General features: G+C 43.7%; 1 protein-coding gene across 3 annotated transcripts in view; it reads left to right on the forward strand.

The window, feature by feature from the left end:
- The window catches only part of TRIM24 (tripartite motif containing 24), a 135,682-nt gene that overhangs the window by 89,352 nt on the left and 21,258 nt on the right, over nt 1-25,072 (forward strand). The window contains exons 3-12 of one of the 3 annotated variants that reach the window (XM_073621472.1): nt 1,048-1,198; nt 3,163-3,292; nt 3,750-3,866; nt 4,889-5,003; nt 15,294-15,440; nt 16,457-16,571; nt 18,314-18,597; nt 19,647-19,838; nt 21,291-21,464; nt 21,568-21,697. In XM_073621472.1, coding sequence (XP_073477573.1) covers nt 1,048-1,198; nt 3,163-3,292; nt 3,750-3,866; nt 4,889-5,003; nt 15,294-15,440; nt 16,457-16,571; nt 18,314-18,597; nt 19,647-19,838; nt 21,291-21,464; nt 21,568-21,697 — 1,555 coding nt within the window. The remainder of the gene's footprint in view (nt 1-1,047; nt 1,199-3,162; nt 3,293-3,749; nt 3,867-4,888; nt 5,004-15,293; nt 15,441-16,456; nt 16,572-18,313; nt 18,598-19,646; nt 19,839-21,290; nt 21,465-21,567; nt 21,698-25,072) is intronic. The other 2 variants (XM_073621473.1, XM_073621474.1) reach the window with 2 other exon arrangements.

Genomic DNA, 25,072 nt, shown 5'->3' on the forward strand with positions numbered 1-25,072 from the left:
ATATTATTACACAGGGGGGGGGGAGAAGAGGGGTGAAGGAGAGATAGTTTTAGGATAAAGGACAGAGCTGTCAAAAGGAGTGGTAGAGAGTGCATATTACAAGGAGAAAGGGGTAAACAAGGTCACCTGATGTCTGTGTGGTTTTTCAAAGTTTTTTCTTTTGTGCATTCGCTGAAGTGCTCCCACCTATAGAAATAGCCCACTTTGCTATGTCTATTCATACCTATGAAAAGGATGTTCAATACTTGCACTAATCTACGGTAGTTCCATAAGGCTTAAAGGTAGGGTGTGTTGCCAATGCGCGTTTATAAAAAAAGAAAAACCCACATTTTTTATTTGGGAAAGTACCGAACTCTTCCCTGCTCTACTACTAAAAGCCTTTCCCATTCTACTAATTATGCCTTTATCCCCATTACAAAAGGGCACCATAGGCGTAAAGATTAATTTATTAAAAGAAAAAACTTGAGCTTTGATTCGGGCTGTCCTGTTTTAAATGGTAAATTTTGCTAAAAATTTTTATTTAAAAAAAAAAAAAACAAATTGGAGGCTTAAGTTTTACCTACAGTTATGAGAGATTATTATACATAGACAGAACCTTGTCGACCAATCTGCAGATTTGACCTGTACCCTGCGAACCCCTGAACTGTTTTGTACACGCTATGCAGATATTGATGTTACTCATAGCTGGAGCTCAGGCGCACATACAGCACAATGAGGCTCGGTTCACACTAGGACGACTTGTCAGGCGACCTAGGTCGCCTGACAAGTAGCGTCCCTTTCAGTACAATGGAACCGTTCTAATCGGAGCGACTTGCACGGCTCCGACTTAGAAAAAGGTTCCTGTGCGACTTTGGGGGCGACTTGCATAGACTTCTATACAGAAGTCGTTTTGCAAGTCGCCCGGGCAGTCGTGTGCAGGTCGCCTCGGTGAGGCGACCTGCAAGTCGTGACGCCTCTGGTGTGAACCGAGGCTGACTGTCTGAGGTTTTTTTTTAAATTGTTGCAATATTCAGTCCATCACAATCTTGATGTTTTCTATCCCTTTAGCAAGTTTGCACAAGCTGCGAGGACAACGCAGAGGCTCAAGGCTTCTGTGTAGAGTGTGTGGAATGGCTGTGCAAGAACTGCATCCAGGCCCATCAGAGGGTAAAGTTCACCAAAGACCACACTGTGCGCCAGAAGGAGGAGGTGCCACCTGGTGAGCGACTCTTCATTATGTTCTCTGATACCTGACCTTTCTCTTTCAGAGTGATGTGGAAGGAATTGCATTTAGAGAGGAATTGCGTTCTGCTCACATAATCTGTAATAAAAACATTTTTGCCATTCTGAAGCTTCCCTCCAACTACTTTGCATATTTTATATATACGGTACTATGATTCTGTACTTGCCAAATATGCTGCAAAAATCTCCTTCCACCAAGTCTGGCTGCAGCCATTTTAACTGTGGACAGCTGAAGCTGCTGCCTGTTCACTACCTGGATTTACACAGACACACACCTCCAGCTCTGCAGCTTTCGTTGGCCCTCTTATGACTCATTCCCCTCCCTTCCTGGCAAACTCTCATGAGAGTTAGAGCTGTGCATGATGTCATAAGCGTAAGCTAATGACCAGACAAACAGGAAGTGGGCTGTATTTACTGGTAAAAAAAAGTTTTACTATCGAAAGTTAAAACAAAGGTAGAAAATTTAATAGATGGAAAGTTGAAAAAAAATGAGTCCGCTTTAAAACAGATATTGCAGTATTTGGTGAAGCTACCATTTTATTGTAACTGTTGGGCTTTATTTGTTGGCTTGCTGAGCGCATTCATTATCAGGGCCTTCCACTCTCCCGGCTGTGTGTATTGTGCATGGCGTACCTGTACTGTAGTTTTGTAGTGTCCCTGTGACACCACATGCTGACAAACCCCTTGCTTAGTCCTGCAGGACCTCGTTGACGGCAGGCTCCTGTCAATAGAGCAGCTGTGGTTTTAATTTGTCCACACTATTGGATCTTGAGGAAGAGCGGTTGTAGCAGTCATATGACCACAAAAGGACGCTAAAGCTGGGTATACACATGCCGAAGTTCAGCTGGTTCCCGTGTTTACCGCTCTCTACCCTGCTGGTAAAACCACCATTTGCTCAGCGCATGCAGCAACTGGCTGATCTGTCTATTCTGGGGGAAGGGGGTTCCCCCTGTTCAAATACAATAGCGTGACAGGGGAGATCCCTGCATCCACATCACTTTTTGAACAAAGAGGGGGAAAAAAACTCCCCGTGTATTACCCAGGGCCGGTGCTGCCTAGGACGCCCAGGCACTGGTGTTCCTACTCTCTTCTCTCTGTAGCAAGCAACTAAGTCTCAGCATCAACAGGCAGCCGCCGCTCCATTCGCACATAGTGTCAGAGGCGCAGTGGAGGCGGAGGACTGTGTCTCGACTCCCGAATGAATGGAAGAAAACATTCATTGATGGGTGCTGGTGAGGCTGCATTTGATGGGAGCGCTGGTAAGGCTGTGTTTGATGGGGGCTAGATTAAAAAGGCGGGGTATACATGGGCATGGCAAAGGGGGTGGAGCCGGGGGGGCGGGGGGTATTCAAAATGAGGTTTCGTCTAGGATGTCAAATCCTTGCACCAGCCCTGGTATTACCATGCTTATTTTATTTTTTTGTGGCATGCTTAAAGCAGATTTCCACCTATTTAAAAGTTAGCAGCTACAGAAAGCTGACTTTTAATAATCACACTCACCTGTCCCACAGTCCAGTGATGCAGGAGCACAAAGCCCCACTCCTCTCCCCCCTCCTCTCCACGGCGCTGGCATTATAACTGTGGCCGCCCAGCTGTGGCTTCACAGCCGGGCACGCACTGCGCAAGCGTGAGCCGCACTGTGAATGGCTGGGCAATCTTCTGGGACCTGTGACGTGTCCCAAAAGATTGCAGGGAGGGGGGAAGAGGTGATCTTCCGGCAGCACCAGGGGAGAAAGTGGGAGCCTCTAAAAACAGTGTACCCCCCCCCCCCCCCCCCCCCAAAAAAAAACACATGCCAAATGCAGTTCCATTTTTGGGTGGAACTCCGTTTTAAGGAATAACTGTTATGCCTGGAGGGACTGAAGTGTTTACAATTAATTTAACGTAGGAATATGGTAGCTCTCCTAATGCATTAGATTTACTGATTTGATTTCTTCTTAGCAGTTGGAGGCAACAGCCAGCGTCCAGTTTTTTGTCCGTTCCACAAAAAGGAGCAACTGAAACTTTACTGTGAAACCTGCGACAAATTGACATGTCGGGACTGTCAGCTGCAAGAGCACAAAGAGCACAGGTATGGACACTTCACCGATGGGAACATAGTATTTTCATGCTGGGGGAAAGGGCCAAAGCTCATTAACCTGTTCCAATGTTGCAGCTGGTTCACAAAGAAGAACAAAAGACAAACAATTGTCACATAATTTGTCAGTGTCCAAGGAGAGCATTTGCATGCAGCACAAAGTTGGCCACCCACTGTCAACATTTCATAATGTTCCAGATGAGAACACTGGAAGCCCCTCCAGGGACCTACTTGCCACTAGGGCATTTCATCCTAGAAATGGGATTTGTCATAAAGATCTGTTTTCTACAACTATTACAGTCTGTAGAGTGAGATGTATTAGAGGGGGAGGGGAGGTACCAGTTCCAATGTGTGATATTCTGTTATGCTACATCCTACAATGTGCTATCTTTTGCTCCTACATCTTGTCTGCGCCTGCTCCAAATCTTATCACAAAAACATTCTCTTCCAGGTACCAGTTTATCGAAGAAGCTTTTCAAAGCCAGAAGGTGATCATTGACACTCTGATCTCAAAGTTAATGGAAAAGAACAAATACATTAAATTTACTGGAGACCAAATTCAGAATCGGTAAGTATGCAAGTCAATAATGCTCCATGTTCAGGATGACTTATAACCAGAGCCGAGGCTCAGTGAAAGGAGCTCTGTTTCTAGCCTTTTAGCATGTCTGCGGTTTTTAAAAAATCTGATTACAAGTAAAATTTAGAAGTGATAAATGCTGAAAGTAAAACTTCTGTCCCAGGTGGCTCCCTTTTAGACTTTATAATATTAGGTGTGTTTAGTGTTGAATTTGCATCCTCTCATATATTGGTGTAACTGCTTTTATGAAGACAACTCCATCACAGCTGGTGTTATGAATAGTTTGTCTCTAGTAGATAAGAAAAGGGATGTGTATTGCTCAGACCATTCTTAAAGTTTGTTACCCCCAACATTTTACATTTCTGAAAAGTGTCTGTTACCATGTATTTAAAAGTATCCTGTTCTGCATTGGTTTTTATTGTATGAAATATCTGGTGATCCTACATTCCCCACCCCTAGTTACCTATTTCAAACTGACCACACTAGGCATGGAAGCACATCCATCTAGTGTAGTCTGTTTGCTTTTCCTGTCAAGCTATCTGAGAAGATCAGTGTACTGCAACTTTTTTTTCAGGCTCCTGTTGAGACCATTCTCTCACCCCATCCCCCCAACTGCTCAGTGTATATGTGTCTGTGCTCCATTCAAGCTGCTGCCATGACAAATAGACACCCCCCCCCAAAAAGGGCACACCTATGACAGGCCATCTCTGGGGGGGTAGGTCAGAGGCATCAGTGGGGAGAGGAGAAACTTTGCAATTTTGTTTTAAGATGCACTAAATATTTAGGGCTAAAATGACATGAATGCCAGCAGGATTAGTATGCAAATTGCATCCTCAAAATGATCCCATTACTCAGAGCTGCATTGCAGTCCCCCTGTCTTCCAAAGCTGATCTATTCATTTTCTTCCCCATGTTCTCGACTCTGTGTACACAAAGCTATTCATCTAATTAGAATATACTACAACCTTGGCTGACTTGCAGAAAACTGTTTCACTGACTTTTGTTCCCCTACAGAATCCTTGAAGTTAATCAGAACCAAAAACAGGTGGAGCAAGACATCAAAGTAGCTATCTTTACCCTCATGGTAGAAATCAATAAGAAAGGAAAGGCTCTGCTTAATCAGTTGGAGGTAATGCATTTATTATTGTCACAGCAACCGATTAGTTACTGATATTTTAGTACCATGATTGTGCTAGATATCAGAGTTTGTCACTGTGGTGGCTTATTAGAGTGTAAATGGCTGTTTTCTCCATGTACAGCACACAGTGCCTAGAAAAAGTATTCATACCCCTTGACATTTTCCACATTTTGTCATGTTACAACCAAAAACGTAAATGTATTTTATTGGGATTTTATGCGATAGGCCAACACAAAGTGGCACATAATTGAAGTGGAAGGAAAAATGTTAACCATTTGTCTTCAGCCCCCTTTACTCTGATACCTCGAACTATAAAATCTAGTGGAACCAATTGCCTTCATATGTCATCTAATTAGTAAATAGAGTCCATCTGTGGGTAATTTAATCTCCGTATAAATACAGTTGCTCTGGTAAGCCATCAGAGGTTTGTTGGTGAACAAACAGCATCATAAAGACCAAGCAGCACACCAGACAGATCAGGGATAAAGTTGTGGAGAAGTTTAAAGCGGGGTTAGGTTATTAAAAAAAAAAAAAAAAAAAAATATCCCAAGCTTTGAACATCTCACGGTGTACCGTTCAATCCATCATCTGTAAATGGAAAGAGTGTGCCACAACTACAAACCTAGTAAGACATGGCCGTCCACCTAAACTGACAGAACTGACAGGCCCGGCAAGGAGAGCATTAATCAGAAAAGCAGCCAAGAGGCCCATGGTAACTCTGGAGGAGCTGCAGAGATCCACAACTCAGGTAGGAGAATCTGTCCACAGGACAACTATTAGTCGTGCACTCCACAAATCTGGCCTTTTATGGAGGAGTGGCAATAAAGCCATGGGGGGGGGGGGCGCATTATAAGTGCAGTTTGTGAGAAACCATGTGGGGGACATGGCAAACGTGTGGAAAAAGGTGCTCTGGTCATATGAGACCCGAATTGAACTTTCTGGTCTAAAAGCAAAACGCTATGTGTGGCGGAAAACTAACACTGCACATCACCCTGAACGCACCATTCCCACCATGAAACGTGGTGATGGCAGCATCATGTGTAGCAACCTCCCAGACTTCTAGAGGCCTTATGGCTGACCTCAAGAGTTAGGGAGAGCTGACATCCTTCCTTGTGGGTGTAATGCAAAATGAAATGAAGGGCGCCAGTCACTTTTTGAATGCGAACAAGAGATTTATTGTCTCCTAACAGGAACTGTGGGAGAGTGGGTTAGGGCCAGGACACCTTTAGGTAGATGCAATGGTAATTGGCAGACTCACACTATAGATAGAGGGGAAAAAAAGGAGTAGATATGGCGCTGTTCCAGACCTGGTGGATCCAGGTGTGTGTGCTGCTCCCTTGATTGGGAGGAAGATATTAGGTGGGAAAAGGGATAGTAGGTGGTTCCTATTAAAATGTGTTTTTTACTCAAAATCAATATAGAGGTTAGTGTGAAGCCTTGTAGTAGACTCCTAAGTGTGCATGAGTGTCAAGTTGTATACCTGATATAATAAAGTGCAATGTGTATGGCACCAACTTGTTCCATGAATAAATAAATTGATGAATAAAATTGTGACAAAGTGCAATATTCCTAATTATTATACATATGTATCAACCATATAAACAAAGTAGATTAAAGTGCTGGTGTGGATAAACAGGTGAACATCTGATTAATAAGGTGCTATAGTGCCGGTGAAAAAGTCAGTTTAAATTCTGGTGCACTTTTCAATGAATAAATCCTCGGTGCGTGCCTTATTCGTGTTCTTATAATGACTGCACTCACCAGATCCTTCACACTCTCTTGGGGTCTCACACATCCACAGTATATACCACTGTGTAGCAACGCAAGATATCTCTGTCCTTAATGTAAACTCTATCACTCCATTTCCCGCATATCCCCAAGTAAACAGACATGACCACAGCTTACATAATCATCTCAGTACAATCGTATAACTGCCCCACTGATGCCACATCTGTGTATAGGTAGGACCGCTGTCTCCTATGGCAACTGAACTTGTAACAGTTATTAAGTTAGTTGTACATAACTCTTGGTAACACAGAATAGTTCTTTTCTTATCTCACAGTATCCCACTGTAGGTCTTCACTCACTGAGCTCCCAGTCGCTCACTAGGCTTCCAGATCCCAGACGTCACCGGATCTCTTGAGCTCTTCCAGAGTTAACCCGCTGTATACTCCTCAAGCGTCACCCCCGCTAACCCGCTGGGTCCCTTGCTTGGCACTCGCTGAAGCTTTACCACTTCACCGTCCCCGGCTGGTCAGAATACTGCTCCTGGTACTTGCTCAAGCTTACTCACCATATTATCTGGTAATAAGGTGGATAGTCCCTTAGTGGCATCTACTTCCCCCTTTACCTCCGACCACAGCTGGTTCCCCGCCTGGCTGAACCGTCGCAACTCGGTTGGTCTCCAATCCTGCAGTCCCAACCCTATGCTGCTTCTCCTGCTCCTGGATAAGCTTTAGGCAGCCTAGCAGCTAGGTGTCCCCGGGATAGGCCCCTGGCTTCCGGCCAAGCAACACGGGGCAACATAGCACACATACACCTAGACAGCCATCCAGGTGGCACAGAACCCTGATCACTTGACTCCACCCAAATGGGCTCTCCCAGCAGGCCAAGGGACTAAAACCCCTGCCAATTGGCTGAGACACCCCATCCATTCATAATCTGACCTTACTATGCCCTTGTCGATCTAATGTCACAGTGCCAACTAGTGACAGAAGAGATGAGGTGCAGCTATTCCAGAATTAGAGAGGAATCAGTGGATCCTCTAACAATTAGCCAGGACAATTACTACCTGGCAAACTAAATGTATCAACCCTGCCTAAACACCAGGGTGCTACACGTTAGAATGGCCCAGTCAAAGTTCTAAATCCAGTTGAGAATCTGTGGGCAAGACTTGAAAATTGCTCTTCAGACGCACTTCACCCAATCTGACAGAGCTTGAGCTATTTTGCAAGGAAGAATGGGCAAAAATTTCACTCTAGATGTGCAAAGCTGGTAGAGACATCCCCAAAAAGACTTGCAGTTGTAATTTTCAGTGAATAGTGGTTCTACAAAGTATTAACTCAGGGGGGCTGAATACAAATGCATGCCGCACCTTTCACATGGTTTTTTTATTTGTAAAAAATTTTGAATACCCATTTATCATTTTGCTTGCACTTTACAATTATGTGCCACTTTGTGTTGGTCTATCACATAATATCCCAATAAAATACATTGGCTAGTTCTTTAAATGTGTATTTTGACCTTTATTGCATATTTGGTATTTTACGTGCATTTTGGCACTTTTTAATGCATATTTTGGTGGATTTTTACGTGCTTTTTGGTTGCCTTAACATGCATTTTGGCACAGGTTATTTTAACATGCATTTAGGTGTGATTTGTAACACATTTTGGTTTTAGTGCATGTTTTGGCCTTTTTTAACATTTGTTTTGGCAAACCATGCATCTGCTAGCTGCTTTTGGACTGCCATTAACAATTAATAGAATCCTAAGCATGACGTGCATTTTGCACATTTCCGGAATGCACACAAACGCAAGTTTAAAAAAATGAGCCAATAATGTGCATTGAAAAAAAAGATCACACCTTCATAAACCCCTGTAAAACTGGATGATTGAAGGCTTGTGTCCTGGGATGGGATCTCCACTACATAAACTGGCACACATGAGAGATTAGCTGAAATTATTAGGATCTTGCCTTTTTCTTAAACTGACACCAAGCTCTCAGTATAGTGGCAAACTGTTTAACTACAATCTATAGTAACGCTCATTTGGTTTCTTTCTGCTATGAACTTATTTTAATCTATTAGACCCCTTTCACACTGAGGCGTATTTCAGGCGCTTTTGGGCTAAAAATAGCGCCTGTAAAGCTCCTGAAAAATGGCTCCCCTGCAGTCTCAGTGCTTTCACACTGAGGCGATGCACTGGCAGGACGTAAAAAAAAACTCCTGCAAGCAGCAGCATTTTTTGGAGTGGTGTATACACCGCTCCTAAAGCGCCCCTGCCCATTGAAATGAATGCAGTGGTGCTTTGCGGGTCGTTTTAACCCTTTTGGCTACTAGCAGGGGTTAAAAGTGCCAAAAACATCTGCAAAAAACGACGGTAAAGTGCTGCTAAAAATAGCGGCACTTTACCGCCGACACCTCAGTGTGAAAGCTGCCTAAATTACACCAGAAGCTATCATTGCTACAAGCTAGTCTCCTCATTCTTCCACCCTCAAACCTTCATGCACTTGGTTACACTGAGGTGATATTGTATCTTTTTACAATGAATGGGCACACAACTGTATCCTAGCAATCAGCCATCACGCCTGAAACTCCATGCACTCAGAATGGTCCTGCTCACAGGTGTCTCTCCTGCACTTTTAACTAGCCTCAGGAGAAATGCGATATGCTAAAATAGAGGGCCCCGTTCTTGCTTGTGCAGTAGTTTGTGGATGGTTTTCTCTTGAGCTGAGGACTTGTATATGAGGATACAATGTTGCCAGTGAAGAAGACTGTAGAACACTTTGTATAAACTAAGTTTTTTTTTTTTTTTTTTTTTTTTGTCACATGCTCCTTGTGTCATTATTGAAGTGGACGGGAGGATGGGGTTTGTCATGCTTTTAATTGCAGGCTCTACAAGCAACCATGTTTGTCACTTGCTAGCTCGATTTACATCTAGATAGAGAGCGGGTAGAACAAAGAGGCTGCTCTATAATTGAGCTCAGCGAAGCTGGCCCCCCTACAATCAGCACAAAAAAAAACTTAAGTGTGTTTCTTTAGTGCTACGTTTGTGCTGTTTTGTGCCGTAAAAATTTACATTTGTGCAGCTTTTATTTTTAAGATATTAGCAATTGTTTTTTCCAGATTATGACATCACCTAGCCCCCCTACAAGGCCCAAATGACACAAAACTGGTCTCGTTGGTTAGTGCTACGTTTGTGCTGTTTTGTGCTGCTAAAATTTTTATTTGTGCTGTTATGGTTTTTAAGTTATAACAGTTTTTTTTTTTTTTTTTTTTTTTTTTTTTCAAACCCCACTCACTTTGCCCACCCTACAATCAGCACAAATAAAAACTCAAGTGTGTTTCTTTAGTGCTACGTTTGTGCTGCTAAAATTTCCGTTCTATCTTTTATCGTTTTCTCGTTATTAATGATTTATTAAAGGTCACCAAAGGTCAGTCAGCCCCCCAACAATGCCCAAATGACACAAAACTGGTCTTGTTGGTTAGTGCTACGTTTGTGCTGCTAAAATTTTTATTTGTGCTGTTATGGTTTTTTAGTTATAACAGCTTGTTTTTATATTTGTGCTTTTTTGTGTCATAATAAAAATTTGTGCTGCTTTTTTTTTTAAGATAATAGCACAGTGAGGTATGAGTGCCTGTGATCAGTCCAGTAGACTGCGTGGTGACAGCAGTCAGCAGGTGGATGTGGCGGCAGAACCAGCTGGTGGGTAAGCAGCTGGAAGCAGGAGACAGATGAGACCTTGCTGGGCTGAAGAGCTGTAGCAGGCTGGATGAGCAGGATGCAGGGTCAGATGAGCCGGGTCCATAATGGTCAGGCAGATCAGGCATAGACGGCACACAACAGGATAGCCGGGTCACAAACCAAGTCAGCAACAGGAGGTAGATCAGGCAAGAAGAGAAGGCAGAAGCAGAATCCAGAGACAAGCCAAGGTCAGGGCTGGTAGCAGTCAAACGGAGGTCAGGAGTAGGGATGAGCCGAACACCCCCTGTTCGGTTCGCACCAGAACATGCGAACAGGAAAAAAGTTCGCGCGAACACCGTTAAAGTCTATGGGACACAAACATGAATAATCAAAAGTGCTAATTTTAAAGGCTTATATGCAAGTTATTGTCATAAAAAGTGTTTGGGGACCCGGGTCCTGCCCCAGGGGACATGGATCAATGCAAAAAAAAGTTTTAAAAACGGCAGTTTTTTCAGGAGCAGTGATTTTAATAATGTCAAACAATAAAAGTGTAATATCCCTTTAAATTTCGTACCTGGGGGGTGTCTATAGTATGCCTGTAAAGGGGCGCATGTTTCCTGTGTTTAGAACAGTCTGACAGCAAAATGACGTTTTGAAGGAAAAAAAGCCATTTAAAACTACCCGCGGCTATTGCATTGCCAACAATACACATAGAAGTTCATTAATAAAAACGACATGGGAATTCCCCACAGGGAAATCCCGAACCAAAATTTAAAAAAAAAATGTGGGAGTCCCCCTAAATTCAATACCAGGCCCTTTAGGTCTGGTATGGATATTAAGGGGAACCCCGGCCAAAATTTTTTTTAAAAAATGACGTGGGGTTCCCCCTAAATTCCATACCAGACCATTCAGGTCTGGTATGGATTTTAAGGGGAACCCCGCGCCAAAACAAAAACAAAGGCCGCCGGAAAAGAGGGGGGGGGACGAGAGTGCGCCCCCCCCCCCCCCGAACCGTACCAGGCCACATGCCCTCAACATTGGGAGGGTGCTTTGGGGTAGCCCCCCAAAACACCTTGTCCCCATGTTGATGAGGACAAGGGCCTCATCCCCACAACCCTGGCCGGTGGTTGTGGGGGTCTGCAGGCGGGGGGCTTATCGGAATCTGGAAGCCCCCTTTAACAAGGGGACCCCCAGATCCCGCCCCCCCCCCCCCCGTGTGAAATGGTAAGGGGGTACTTACCCCTGCCATTTCACTAAAAAACTGTCAAAAATGTTAAAAATGACAAGACAGTTTTTGACAATTCCTTTATTTAAATGCTTCTTCTTTCTTCCTTCATCTTCTTCTGGTTCTTCTGGCTCTTCTGGTTCTTCCTCCAGCGTTCTCGTCCAGCATCTCCTCCGCGGCGTCTTCTGGCTTGAGGGGAGGCTCCCGCTCTTCTCTTCATCCTCTTCTCTTCTTCCTTCTCTCCTTCTCTTCTTCTCTTCTTCATTTTCTTCTCCGGGCCGCTCCGCACCCATGCTGTCATGAAGGGAGGCTCCCGCTGTGTGACGGCGTCTCTTCGTCTGACGGCTCTTAAAAAACGGGGGCGGGGCCACCCGGTGACCCCGCCCCCCTCTGACGCACGGTGACTTGACGGGACTTCCCTGTGACGTCACGGGGAATGCCACAGGGAAGTCCCGTCATGTCCCGTGCGTCAGAGGGGGCGGGGCCACCCAGTTATTTAAGAGCCGTCAGACGAAGAGACGCCGTCACAGAATGGAAAGTAAATAGGCACAAATCAACACAAACGTGGCACTAACCAACCAGCCCGTTTTCATTTTGTTTGGCTGCTGTAGGGGGGTGTCAGGGAAGGCTTTCGCATAGCACAAATGATGTCTCCCTGTACATACATATGCGCATGCGCAGACTGGCAACTGGCTGGGCAGATGAGCGTGAGCCTGTCACCAATGCTGGCACCAGACAGACTATTTAAACAGGCTGCAATTTGGTGTGCCGCTTCTGTGTGTTGATTCCTGTGTTTGACCTCTGATCCTAACCCAGCTTGCTCCTGACCTCCGTTTGACTGTTACCTGCCCTGACCTTGGCTTGTCTCTGGATTCTGCTTCTGCCTTCTCTTCTTGCCTGATCTACCTCCTGTTGCTGACTTGGTTTGTGACCCGATTATCCTGTTGTGTGCCGTCTATGCCTGATCTGCCTGACCATTATGGATCCGGCTCATCTGACCCTGCATCCTGCTCATCCAGCCTGCTACAGCTCTTCAGCCCAGCAAGGTCTCATCTGTCTCCTGCTTCCAGCTGCTTACCCACAGTCTGCCACCAGCCAAGCTCAGTGCCAGCTCATCTGCCACCAGCTGGTTCTGCCGCTACATCCACCTGCTGACTGCTTCCACCATGCAGTCTACTGGACTGATCACAGGCACTCATACCTCACTGTGCTCCCATGGCTGCTTTCTAACCAGGAGCTCACTAACCAGGTATGTGACAGGAGAGCGGGGTGATGTCATCATCTGGAAAAAACAAATTGCTATTATCTTAAAAATAAAAGCAGCACGAATTTTTATTATTATGACACAAAAAAGCACAAATATAAAAACAAGCTGTTATAACTAAAAAACCATAACAGCACAAATAAAAAATTTTAGCAGCACAAACGTAGCATTAACCAACGAGACCAGTTTCATGTCATTTGGGCGTTGTAGGGGGGCTGACTGACCTTTGGTGACCTTTAATAAATCATTAATAACGAGAAAACGATAAAAGATAGAACGGAAATTTTAGCAGCACAAAACAGCACAAACGTAGCACTAACCAACGAGACCAGTTTCGTGTCATTTGGGCGTTGTAGGGGGGCTGACTGACTTTTGGTGACCTTTAATAAATCATTAATAACGCAAAAACGATAACAGGTAGAACGGAAATGTTAGCAGCACAAAACGGCACAAATGTAGCACTAAAGAAACACACACTTGAGTTTTTATTTGTGCTGATTGTAGGGTGGGCAAAGTGAGTGGGGTTTGAAAAAAAAAAAAAAAAACTGTTATAACTTAAAAACCATAACAGCACAAATAAAAATTTTAGCAGCACAAACCAGCACAAACGTAGCACTAACCAACGAGACCAGTTTCGTGTCATTTGGGCGTTGTAGGGGGGCTGACTGACCTTTGGTGACCTTTAATAAATCATTAATAACGCAAAAACGATAAAAGATAGAACGGAAATGTTAGCAGCACAAAACAGCACAAACGTAGCACTAACCAACGAGACCAGTTTTGCGTCATTTGGGCATTGTAGGGGGGCTGACTGACCTTTGGTGACCTTTAATAAATCATTAATAACGCAAAAACGATAAAAGATAGAATGGAATTTTTAGCAGCACAAAACAGCACAAACGTAGCACTAACCAACGAGACCAGTTTTGTGTCATTTGGGTGTTGTAGGGGGGCTAGGTGATGTCACAGTCTGGAAAAAACAATTGCTAATATCCTAAAAATAAAAGCAGCACAAATGTAAATTTTTACGGCACAAAACAGCACAAACGTAGCACTAAAGAAACACACTTGAGTTTTTATTTGTGCTGATTGTATGGGGGCCAGCTTCGCTGAGCTCTATAATTGTCGTTCTCTTTTTTTTTTTTTTTTTTTTTTTTTTTTTTTTCATTCCACCTCAGCAAAAACTCTCGAGACTTAATCAACTTTTTTACGTTCATTTTCTGTTTCCTTCTTGGTCTTGCATCATTGTGGAATTCTTCATGGTCACTATTTAATTATTAAATTTCTTTTATTTATTTTATCAGGAAAGGGAAAGGAAAAAGACACACTTCCCGAGAATTAACATTAAAATCTTAGTTACTATATTACCCACAGTACCTATGCTATTCTTCTCTTGTACGGATTCTATTCTTCCTCCACCCCTCTAAATCTCTCCCTCCCGTTTTGGTTTTTGTTCTCAGCCGCCTTTTTTGTTTTCAGATCTACTCAAGGCCCTGCCTCATCTTTTCTAAATATTTCTCTGAAGTTTTAAAATTTTTTTCCATCTTCTCCATATACTATTGTATTTTGTTTGCGTGTCCTTTTTCTTTACTGCATAAGTATTCTATTCGCTCAAACCATTCTCTTACATCCGGGTTTTCTGTGCTTAACCACATAATAGATTTTGCCTTGACATTTGCATTATATATTGCCTTTTCTGATCCCCTGCCCTCATCAACATGCTAATGACTTTTTTTTTTTTTTTTTTTTTTTTTTTTTAATTGAACCTTTCAGTTTTCAATATACACCTTATTTTGGATACAGTGATATCACTGGGTCTCTGATTCTCCATGCAGATCAAGCCTGGTGGGAGGGTCCTGTACATAGCTTCCTGAAAACCTAACACTCTGCCTCAGTACTTCTGTCATGAGTCCACAGCCCTAATGCAAGAAGAGGACTGGCTTTTGGGAGGAGATGTGCAAACCTATAAATACCTAATGGGTGGATGTCAGTCTGGATGAGTGGCTGTTGCTAGACAGGCTGGAGACTGCCCTAGGGTAGTGCCAGTTTATTTGAGTTGCGAAGCTTTCATGATTGAAAGAACTGAAATCCAATGAATTAAAGGAGCAGGTCAGGTTTGGAGGAAATGGCTAGATGTCTTCCAGCCAGGTAATGACATGGGCTCTATCTGACTTGCTGCAGCTTCTAATGTACAGTGTGAGAAGCACATTGAAATCTGAGTAAGCAATTTCAGTACAGGAGTCTGTACAATTGTAAGACAGAAGGAGAAGACTTGAGTTCAGGTTTGAAAAGAGATTCTAATGGCTTGCCCCAGAAATATAGCAAAGTGAAAACAAATAGGAAAAAATTTCAGAAGTGAAAACAGTGTCCTGTTTGACTCTCATTCCAGACCCTGGCAAAGGATCGCCGCACCAAGCTCCTAAAGCAAAAGCACGAAGTGGATGGTTTTTCCAAACAACTGGAACATGTAGTGTACTTCTCCAAGTGGGCGGTGTCCAGCGGAAGCAGCACGGCATTACTGTACAGCAAGAGGCTGGTGAGCGTTCAAGTATTTAATGTATTTTATCCGTGCAAAAGTTTTTTTAGGCAGGTGTGCCACCACCAGCCTGAACTATTGACAAAAGGCAGGATGGATCCACGTTTTCATGTTTATGCCAAATTCTGACCCTATCGAAACTCATCAGAACGGGCAATGTTTTTCCAATCTTGTATTGTCCAATTTTGGTGAGCCTGTGCAAATTGTAGCCTCAGTTTACTGTTTTTAGTTGACAGGAGTGGCACCGAGTGTGGTCTGCTGCTGTAGCCCATCTGCTTCAAGGTTTTGATGTGTTGTGCGTTCAGAGGTGCATACCTTGGTTGTAACGAATAGTTATTTGAGTTACTGTTGCCTTTCTATCATCCCAAACCAGTCTGCCAATTCTCCTCTGACATCAGCAAGGCATTTTCTTCCACACAACTGCCGCTCTGGATATTTCTCTTTTCAGATCATTCTCTCTAACTCCTATAGATCAGGGATATGCAATTAGCGGACCTCCAGCTGTTGCAAAACTACAAGTCCCGTCATGCCTCTGGGTGTCATGCTTGTGGCTGTCAGTCTATGCCTCATGGATCTTGTAGTTCTGCAACAGCTGGAGGTCCGCTAGTTGCATATCCCTGTTATAGATGGTTGTGTGTGGAAATCCCAGTAGATCAGCAGTTTTTGAAATACTCAGACCAGCCCATCTGGCACCAACAACCATGCCACGGTCAAAGTCACCTAAATCCCCTTTCTTCCCCACGTCTAGATGCCTAAATGCATTGAGTTAATGCCATGTGATTGGCTGATTAGCAATTTGTGTTACCAAGCAATTGAACAGGTATATCTAATAAGGTGGCCGGTGATTGTATATTAATGTAAGTATAAGGCCTGAAAAATGTTTTAGTTTGACTTTAACATCTTTAATGGGCTCCTGGATAATGAAAAGATATGAATTTTTATATTGGAGGTAAATGTGTAGATTTGCGTTACTGTCTCAACAAACATTTTTCTTTTTTTTCCTCTCTATTTTTTAGATTACCTTTCGCCTCAAACATTTGCTTCGTGCCCATTGGGATGTGGCTCCGGTAACTAATCGTGTCCAGTTTTTGTGTGATGCAAATTCCTGGGCGCAGCATATCTTCAGTCTAGGTAACTGTCCCCAATCTTCTTTTTGACCCCAGATCTCATATTTAAGAGGACCTGTCATGCTTTTTTTTTTCTATTACAAGGGATGTTTACGTTCCTTGTAATAGAAATAAAAGTGACCTTCTTCTTTTTTTTTTTTTTTTTTTTTTTTTTACCGTGAAAAAATAAGTAAAATAAGAAAAAAAGACTAGCTCGTGCGCAGAAGCGAACACATACACGAGTAGCGCCCGCATATGAAAACGGTCAAACCGCGATCGTTTGAGTGAGAGCAATAATTCTAGCGATAGGCCTCCTCTGTAACTCAAAACATGCAACCTGCAGAATTTTTTAGACGTCGCCTATGGAGTTATTTAAGGGTAAAAGTTTGACGCCATTCCACGAGCGGGCGCAATTTTGAAGCGGGACATGTTGGGTATCAATTTACTCGGCGTAACATTATCTTTCACAGTATAAAAAAAATGGGCTAACTTTACTGTTTTATTTTTTTTTTTTATTCAAAAAAGTGTATTTTTTCCAAAAAAAAGTGTGCTTGTAAGACCGCTGCGCATATACAGTGTGAAAAAAAGTATTGCAATGACCTCCATTTTATTCTCTAGGATGTTAGGAAAAACAATATATAATGTTTGGGGGTTCTAAGTAATTTTTCTAGCAAAAAAAACTGTTTTAAACTTGTAAACATCAAAATCTCAAAACGAGGCTAGTCCTTAAGTGGTTAAAGAGGTTGTAAAGGTCTCTCTCTCTCTCTCTCTCTCTCTCTCTCTCTCTCTCTCTCTCTCTCTCTCTCTCTCTCTCTCTCTCTCTCTCTCTCTCTCTCTCTCTCTCTCTCTCTCTCTCTCTCTCTCTCTCTCTCTCTCTCTCTCTCTCTCTCTCTCTCTCTCTCTCCCCCCTTTTGATTGGATAACAGCACAGCCATTGGCTCCCGCTGCTGTCAATCAAATCCAATGACGCAGGGCCGAGTCCTGCATTCGTCGGCTATGGACGCCGAATGTTGGACTCGGAGCACGACCACAAGGTAACCCCCTCGGGGAAGCGCTTCTCCGAGGGGGTTATCAGATGTTTGTTATTTAAAAAAAAAAAAAAAAATTTCAATCCCTTTAACCACTTGCTGTGAAATCATGTACCTGTATGTCCTCTAACTCTAAATTGGTAACCGTTAAAATTTTTTAAAGCATTGCCTATGGAGATTTACTTGGCGTAACATCTTTTACATTATACAAAACAATTGGGCTAACTTTACTGTTTTCTTTTTTATTTATAAATGAAAGTATTTTTTTTTTTCCCCAAAAAACTGCGTTTGAAAGACCACTGCGCAAATAGTGTGACATAAAATACTGCAATGACCGCCATTTTATTCTCTAGGGTCTCTGCCAAAAAAAAAAAAAAAGATGTATGTAAATCTTCTAGCAAAAAATACTGACTTTTAATTTGTAAGCAACAAGTGTCAGAAAAAGGCCTGCACTTGAAGTGGTTAAACCCAGGTGCAGGCGCTATGCAGATAGTGCCTTTATCACCAAGTCAGAGCTCTTGCATGCTCCTTCTCGGTGGCAACATTTCTATACATGAGTTTGCATGCTCGCCTTGGGTTTTTGGGAGCATGTCTAAGAATTTGTGTGAGGATAGTGCATTGTTAGGAGCTAGCTAGAGTGTAAAACTATGGAAGTTTGTCTTCCTACTAAAAGAGTAAAATACTTTTTCATGACTATATTAGAATAACCCCTAATAGAGGTTTTTGCACATCAATTTAGGCTCCCTGGTAATTGAAGAGGGGGATCCGGCGCAGCAGGCAGCACCTGCAGATGGTAAAAACCCTCAAGGCACAGCACCCAACAATCAGCTGTCCAAATTCCCATCCCAGATCAGCCTGGCACAACTCCGCCTCCAACACATGCACCAGCAGATCTTTGCTCAGCGCCAGCAGCAGCAGGCACAGCGCCGACCCAGCGCCAATGTCCCTCCACAGCCCGTGATGGCCGTGAACAACCCCAGAATACAAGGACCCATCCAGCACCCACCACAGCCTGGCAATCCGGTAAGAAACCACTGTAATACCATTGTTTACAAGTGTATAAATAACGCAAATATCACTATGTGGTTTTCAACACTTTAGACTGTTTATGAAATTTCTCTGAGCAGTTTTTCTGCTCATTTTCCCAGGACTACTGTGAAGACAATGCATACATTTTTAAGATCGCTTCCCTATGTTAAACTTCTGTCCCTCCCTTATTTTTGGAAGAAAGAAAAAGCATAGTTGGCCAGCAATGCACATCACCTCTCCAGCGATTTCCCTCACAGTACTTCTCCCCTACCACAAGGTATCCTAATTTTTTTTTCATTGAAACCATAATCATGAGGACTTGCTGCTGCGAGGAGAACCACCATTACTTGTTTTGTCTGTGACATGTATTTTTGCTCGCCTGCCCCCACCTGCGCAGCGCCTCCCACTCTCACTCCAGTAGCTTTTGTGTGCTCTGTCCTGGGCTCAATCCCTGGCCACCCAAACAAAGCAAACTCACTGCAGCCTGAGCTCCATTGTCCCACCTGATGGCTATGAAAGGGGAAGCTGTCTCAAGCCCCAACCCAGCAGGACGGAGTCCGTAAACTAAGTTGTGCATGCTGTCCTGGGGCCTGCAGCCTTTGACTGGCCCAGCACCCAAAGCCATCAAACATATCCCCCCGACCCTTTAGAACTCTGGCCCATTATGGCATTACTGCCCATCTACCCCTATTGTCAGCCCTGACTAAGTACAAGGCATCCTGTGCCCACCTCCTTAGGTGATGTTGCAATGGCATTAGCGTTGCAGCCTGCACCATCAAAGACTGCCTACTGCTGGCTAACAGCCAGAGGTGCCCCTATGCGTCACATAAACGGCCTGAAGACAACTGGAAAATTATTATATAAAGCATAAAACAGAGTGGTGGCCTCATGGTAAGTAAGTGGGCCAAAGAAACCTACTATTATGATGTAGCTGTATGTAACTGCTCCACAGAAGTGCCTACTTTTCCACTGTGTCATAGCTGACTGGGTCACCTCCAGGTAAAAAAAAGTTTGACCCGAATTACTGAATCTGTTTCCCCCAGCAGGTCCAGCGATTTGTGAATATCCAGAATATGAATCCACGAGCCAATGGCATGTTAATATCCAGTCAGCAAGTCCGATACCCACACAGTGCGCCTCCTCCACAGGAAGTTCATATGCAGAACATGCCCAGGAGACCCGGGGGACCCAACCCTGTTAGGGTGGCATACGTGCCTCAACACGCCATGAAGCAGGTGTGTGCTCCAGATCTCCATCTTTTTCTTTGCTTACCTCTCTTTTGTGGGTTCTAGGGCAACTGAGCAGTGCTTTGTTTTTTGTTTTTGTTTTTTTTCCTAAGCTTCCTAGATCACCCTCCTGTCCAGATAGTGGGTAAGAGTGTTGCCTGGGGCCTTTAGCTCCAAGATGCATTTTCCTGTGGCTAGTTGCACTTCCCCTTGATTGAGAATACTGGGTGTCTTTTCCAGTAAGGTGTTACCCGTCCCCTGTCGGGCCTAGAATTCCAGATCGGGGACACAGGGCCGGCTTTTGGCTGGCTGCTTCTAATTTCTGGTTCAAGGAACAGACGCTAGCATCAATGAGCCCTTAAAATGCATTCATTTGCAGATGCATGTAAAGCCACGCTATGGTGTTAAGGCATCTTTTGTAAATTGCAGTCCCTGGCTCTAATTTATCTAAACTTTGAACTTGGGACATATATATATATATATATATATATATATATATATATATATATATATATATATATATATATATATATATATATATACAGTATAGCATTACATACATTGAGGGAAGGTATATGTTGAATGTAGTCGCATCCTTCTTAAAGGTACAACAATTCACTAGACTAACCTAGAATTCTTTGAATTAGTATTAAATCCCTAATGCTTTTTAGCGTAACACATTGAGCACAATAAAAAAAACACGATTAGTTATGTCTTACCCCAGCACTTGCAGTTTACAACTTTCAATGTTGCTGGCTTCTGCTCACTGTGTTCTTCCCTGAACTTCCTGTAATCACAGTAAAAAGTTAACAGTACAGTCTCCAGCGAGTCTGTTGGTTAGGAGCAGGCATGTGCCTGGCCATTCTAAGCTATGCGTCTGTGTTGCTTCCATTGATGTACATGGTGTAGGAGATGCAATTCTAGCAATTGCATGCAAGGGTGGCTCCATAGGATACTTCAAGAGAAAGGAGCCACCCTGAAAAAACAAACCTGGGGCAGCAATAATGGCACCAACTTAAACTGGAACATAGGCAAGGATTTAAAGATAAAGCAACTGCATACTCGGTAAGCGTTTAAAATCCACTGCTGAAAGTGCTTAAAAACAGTTTATTATCTCTTCGGGAATCTGAAGACTGTGTCAAATCTAAAAAGGCTACTGCTTTTAGCTGTGACATTGATTACCAGGGCAAATGGAAAGTTTTGGTCTTCCCAGCAGGAACACAGACTGAAATTAAAACCTGACAGAGGTTCTAATGCCACTGTACTCCTAAACTAACAAAGTTTTGACTATACATTCATACCTTTGCACTGCTCAGGAACAGTAAAGAATGGACAACCTTGCTAGGTCTGGGAAGTTAAGTTCAATGGTATTTTTTTTTTTTTTTTTTTTTTTTTTTTTTTTAGTTGCTATGGCATATAGTGTTTCCTATAGTAAAGTCTGAAATCTATAATTTTCAATAGTGGCAAGTCGCTGGAAACCAAACCATTGTGAACCCTGGTACTGGGAATTCCTCTACTCCATCCAGCCCAACTATCACCAGTGTGGCAGGAGGCGATGGCAAGGTTTTCCCCTCCCCTGTTATCGAGTTGGTGTCTTCCGCTGCTAATTCCTTCAATCTCCCACCACTGCCCGATGTAAGTATGACATCCTGGCACCTCCTACCACATCCACTCTGTTTTTAAGCTGCACTTCTCTGAAAATCCGAATTCGCCAAACAAGATGTTTCTTCTCTCACAGATTGACAGCACAGATAACCTCATGGTGGACAAAATGATGCGGAAAGATGGCAGAATGGACAACCACCATCAGAGAATGATAGCTCACCGAACCGTCCAGTCACCAAACTCCTCTGTGCCTTCTCCAATAGGTGTGCTACTATTTTGTTTTGTTTTTTTATTTTCCCTCTCATTTTTAGATCTGTTGAACAGCAATATAGTATTTACACTTTAAATTGGTGTGTGTGTGTATATATTAAATGGCTGAATACCACACACTTCCTGAGCAGTTTATTAGGAACACTATACCAATACTGAGTCAGCCACCCATCAATTCTTCCTGGCATGATTTTCGCATTCCACAAACATTTCTTTGAGATTCTGCTCCAGGATCACATGATTGCATCATGCAATTTCTGCACACCTGTCCCATGCACATACATGGTATTATGTGTATGCTTCAGCAGAAATCAAGATTCACAAGACCAGGCTACATTTTTCCAGTTCTGTCCAGTCTTGGTGAACCTCTGCCCACTGCAGCCTCAGGTTACTGTTCTTGGCTGACCAAAAATTGTCCCATCTTCTTAATGGTTTCACGTGTTGTGCAATTTGAAATTTTTTTCTGTTCAGCACAACTGTATAGGGTCTGGCCATTCTCCTCTGACCTTACAACAAGGCGTCCTGTCTGCAAAATTTACAAAAATTTTTTGGTTTATGCATCCTTTTGACTAAACTCCAGAGACTTGTGTGTGTGAAAATCCCAGGCGATGAGAAGTTTCAGACATACTCAAGCCAGCTCCACTTGTACCAACAATGAGAACACCTATTGTCCCCATTCTGGTGTTTTGATGTGAACATTAACTGAAGCTCATAAATTGTAACTGTATTTTATTCATTGCACTGCTGAACCATGATAAACTGGTTTGATAATTGCATGAATGAGTAGGTGTGACTAATAAAGTGTTTGGTTATTGTATACTGTGTTATCTGGCCAGGCAGCACAGCCTCAGTCTGTGTTCAGTGACTGTCAACACCTAAGCACTACCTCAGAATCTTTCTACACATGCTTTGTATTTATGCTCTGAGATGGAGAAAGTCACCTAAAGATTGAGCTTCAGGTCTGTACTTTTGTACTAAAATGTTCGACCATTCCATATCTGTAGAGTTCCCAAAAGGCATGTATTAACCACTTCCTGTCAAGGCCATAGTGCATAAATGAGCGAACGGAAGCAGTAGCAGTGTGGGTGAACATACCTGTATGTCCCCCTACATCGCCCGCTCTTGTACACTCTCTAGAGCAAGCAGCAGCGGGGATCAGTGACTTGCTGTGTCCGCTGGACACGGCCGATCACCGATCGCTGTACTGGGCCATCAGGCATAGTCCTGGTACTAGACATGTGCACACTGAAATATTTCGTTTCGGAATTTCGTTTTCGTCTGAAAAATACATTTAGTTACTCCCGAAATTCGTTTTTATTTATTTCGTTTTTCGTTAAAAATTGCATTCGTCCGAAAATCCAAATTAAGGTCGAATCTGTCATTGAAGGCTTATGGTGTCTGTCAAATGTTCAAAGAAGATTCGACGGAGCAGCTAAACTGTACAACGCCGTATAGTTTACCTGCTCCATCGAATCTTCTTAGAACTTTCAACAGACACCATAAGCCAAAGTACGTGTGTACTTAGTTCTAGCTATTTTACTGCTCCTCCTCTTTGGTTACAATCAGCCAATAACATTCATCATCATCATTATTTGTATTTATCTTTCCTCTCCCCTACGTCGAATCTTTCCTCCCCCCTACGTCGAATCTTTCCTCCCCCCTACGTCGAATCTTTCCTCCCCCCTACGTCGAATCTTTCTTTCCTCCCCCCTACGTCGAATCTTTCTTTCCTCCCCCCTACGTCGAATCTTTCTTTCCTCCCCCCTACGTCGAATCTTTCTTTCCTCCCCCCTACGTCGAATCTTTCTTTCCTCCCCCCTACGTCGAATCTTTCTTTCCTCCCCCCTACGTCGAATCTTTCTTTCCTCCCCCCTACGTCGAATCTTTCTTTCCTCCCCCCTACGTCGAATCTTTCTTTCCTCCCCCCTACGTCGAATCTTTCTTTCCTCCCCCCTACGTCGAATCTTTCTTTCCTCCCCCCTACGTCGAATCTTTCTTTCCTCCCCCCTACGTCGAATCTTTCTTTCCTCCCCCCTACGTCGAATCTTTCTTTCCTCCCCCCTACGTCGAATCTTTCTTTCCTCCCCCCTACGTCGAATCTTTCTTTCCTCCCCCCTACGTCGAATCTTTCTTTCCTCCCCCCTACGTCGAATCTTTCTTTCCTCCCCCCTACGTCGAATCTTTCTTTCCTCCCCCCTACGTCGAATCTTTCTTTCCTCCCCCCTACGTCGAATCTTTCTTTCCTCCCCCCTACGTCGAATCTTTCTTTCCTCCCCCCTACGTCGAATCTTTCTTTCCTCCCCCCTACGTCGAATCTTTCTTTCCTCCCCCCTACGTCGAATCTTTCTTTCCTCCCCCCTACGTCGAATCTTTCTTTCCTCCCCCCTACGTCGAATCTTTCTTTCCTCCCCCCTACGTCGAATCTTTCTTTCCTCCCCCCTACGTCGAATCTTTCTTTCCTCCCCCCTACGTCGAATCTTTCTTTCCTCCCCCCTACGTCGAATCTTTCTTTCCTCCCCCCTACGTCGAATCTTTCTTTCCTCCCCCCTACGTCGAATCTTTCTTTCCTCCCCCCTACGTCGAATCTTTCTTTCCTCCCCCCTACGTCGAATCTTTCTTTCCTCCCCTACGTCGAATCTTTCTTTCCTCCCCTACGTCGAATCTTTCTTTCCTCCCCTACGTCGAATCTTTCTTTCCTCCCCTACGTCGAATCTTTCTTTCCTCCCCTACGTCGAATCTTTCTTTCCTCCCCTACGTCGAATCTTTCTTTCCTCCCCTACGTCGAATCTTTCTTTCCTCCCCTACGTCGAATCTTTCTTTCCTCCCCTACGTCGAATCTTTCTTTCCTCCCCTACGTCGAATCTTTCTTTCCTCCCCTACGTCGAATCTTTCTTTCCTCCCCTACGTCGAATCTTTCTTTCCTCCCCTACGTCGAATCTTTCTTTCCTCCCCTACGTCGAATCTTTCTTTCCTCCCCTACGTCGAATCTTTCTTTCCTCCCCTACGTCGAATCTTTCTTTCCTCCCCTACGTCGAATCTTTCTTTCCTCCCCTACGTCGAATCTTTCTTTCCTCCCCTACGTCGAATCTTTCTTTCCTCCCCTACGTCGAATCTTTCTTTCCTCCCCTACGTCGAATCTTTCTTTCCTCCCCTACGTCGAATCTTTCTTTCCTCCCCTACGTCGAATCTTTCTTTCCTCCCCTACGTCGAATCTTTCTTTCCTCCCCTACGTCGAATCTTTCTTTCCTCCCCTACGTCGAATCTTTCTTTCCTCCCCTACGTCGAATCTTTCTTTCCTCCCCTACGTCGAATCTTTCTTTCCTCCCCTACGTCGAATCTTTCTTTCCTCCCCTACGTCGAATCTTTCT

This window comes from Aquarana catesbeiana, linkage group LG03 (assembly GCF_042186555.1).
Source record: "Aquarana catesbeiana isolate 2022-GZ linkage group LG03, ASM4218655v1, whole genome shotgun sequence".
Classification (NCBI taxonomy): domain Eukaryota; kingdom Metazoa; phylum Chordata; class Amphibia; order Anura; family Ranidae; genus Aquarana; species Aquarana catesbeiana.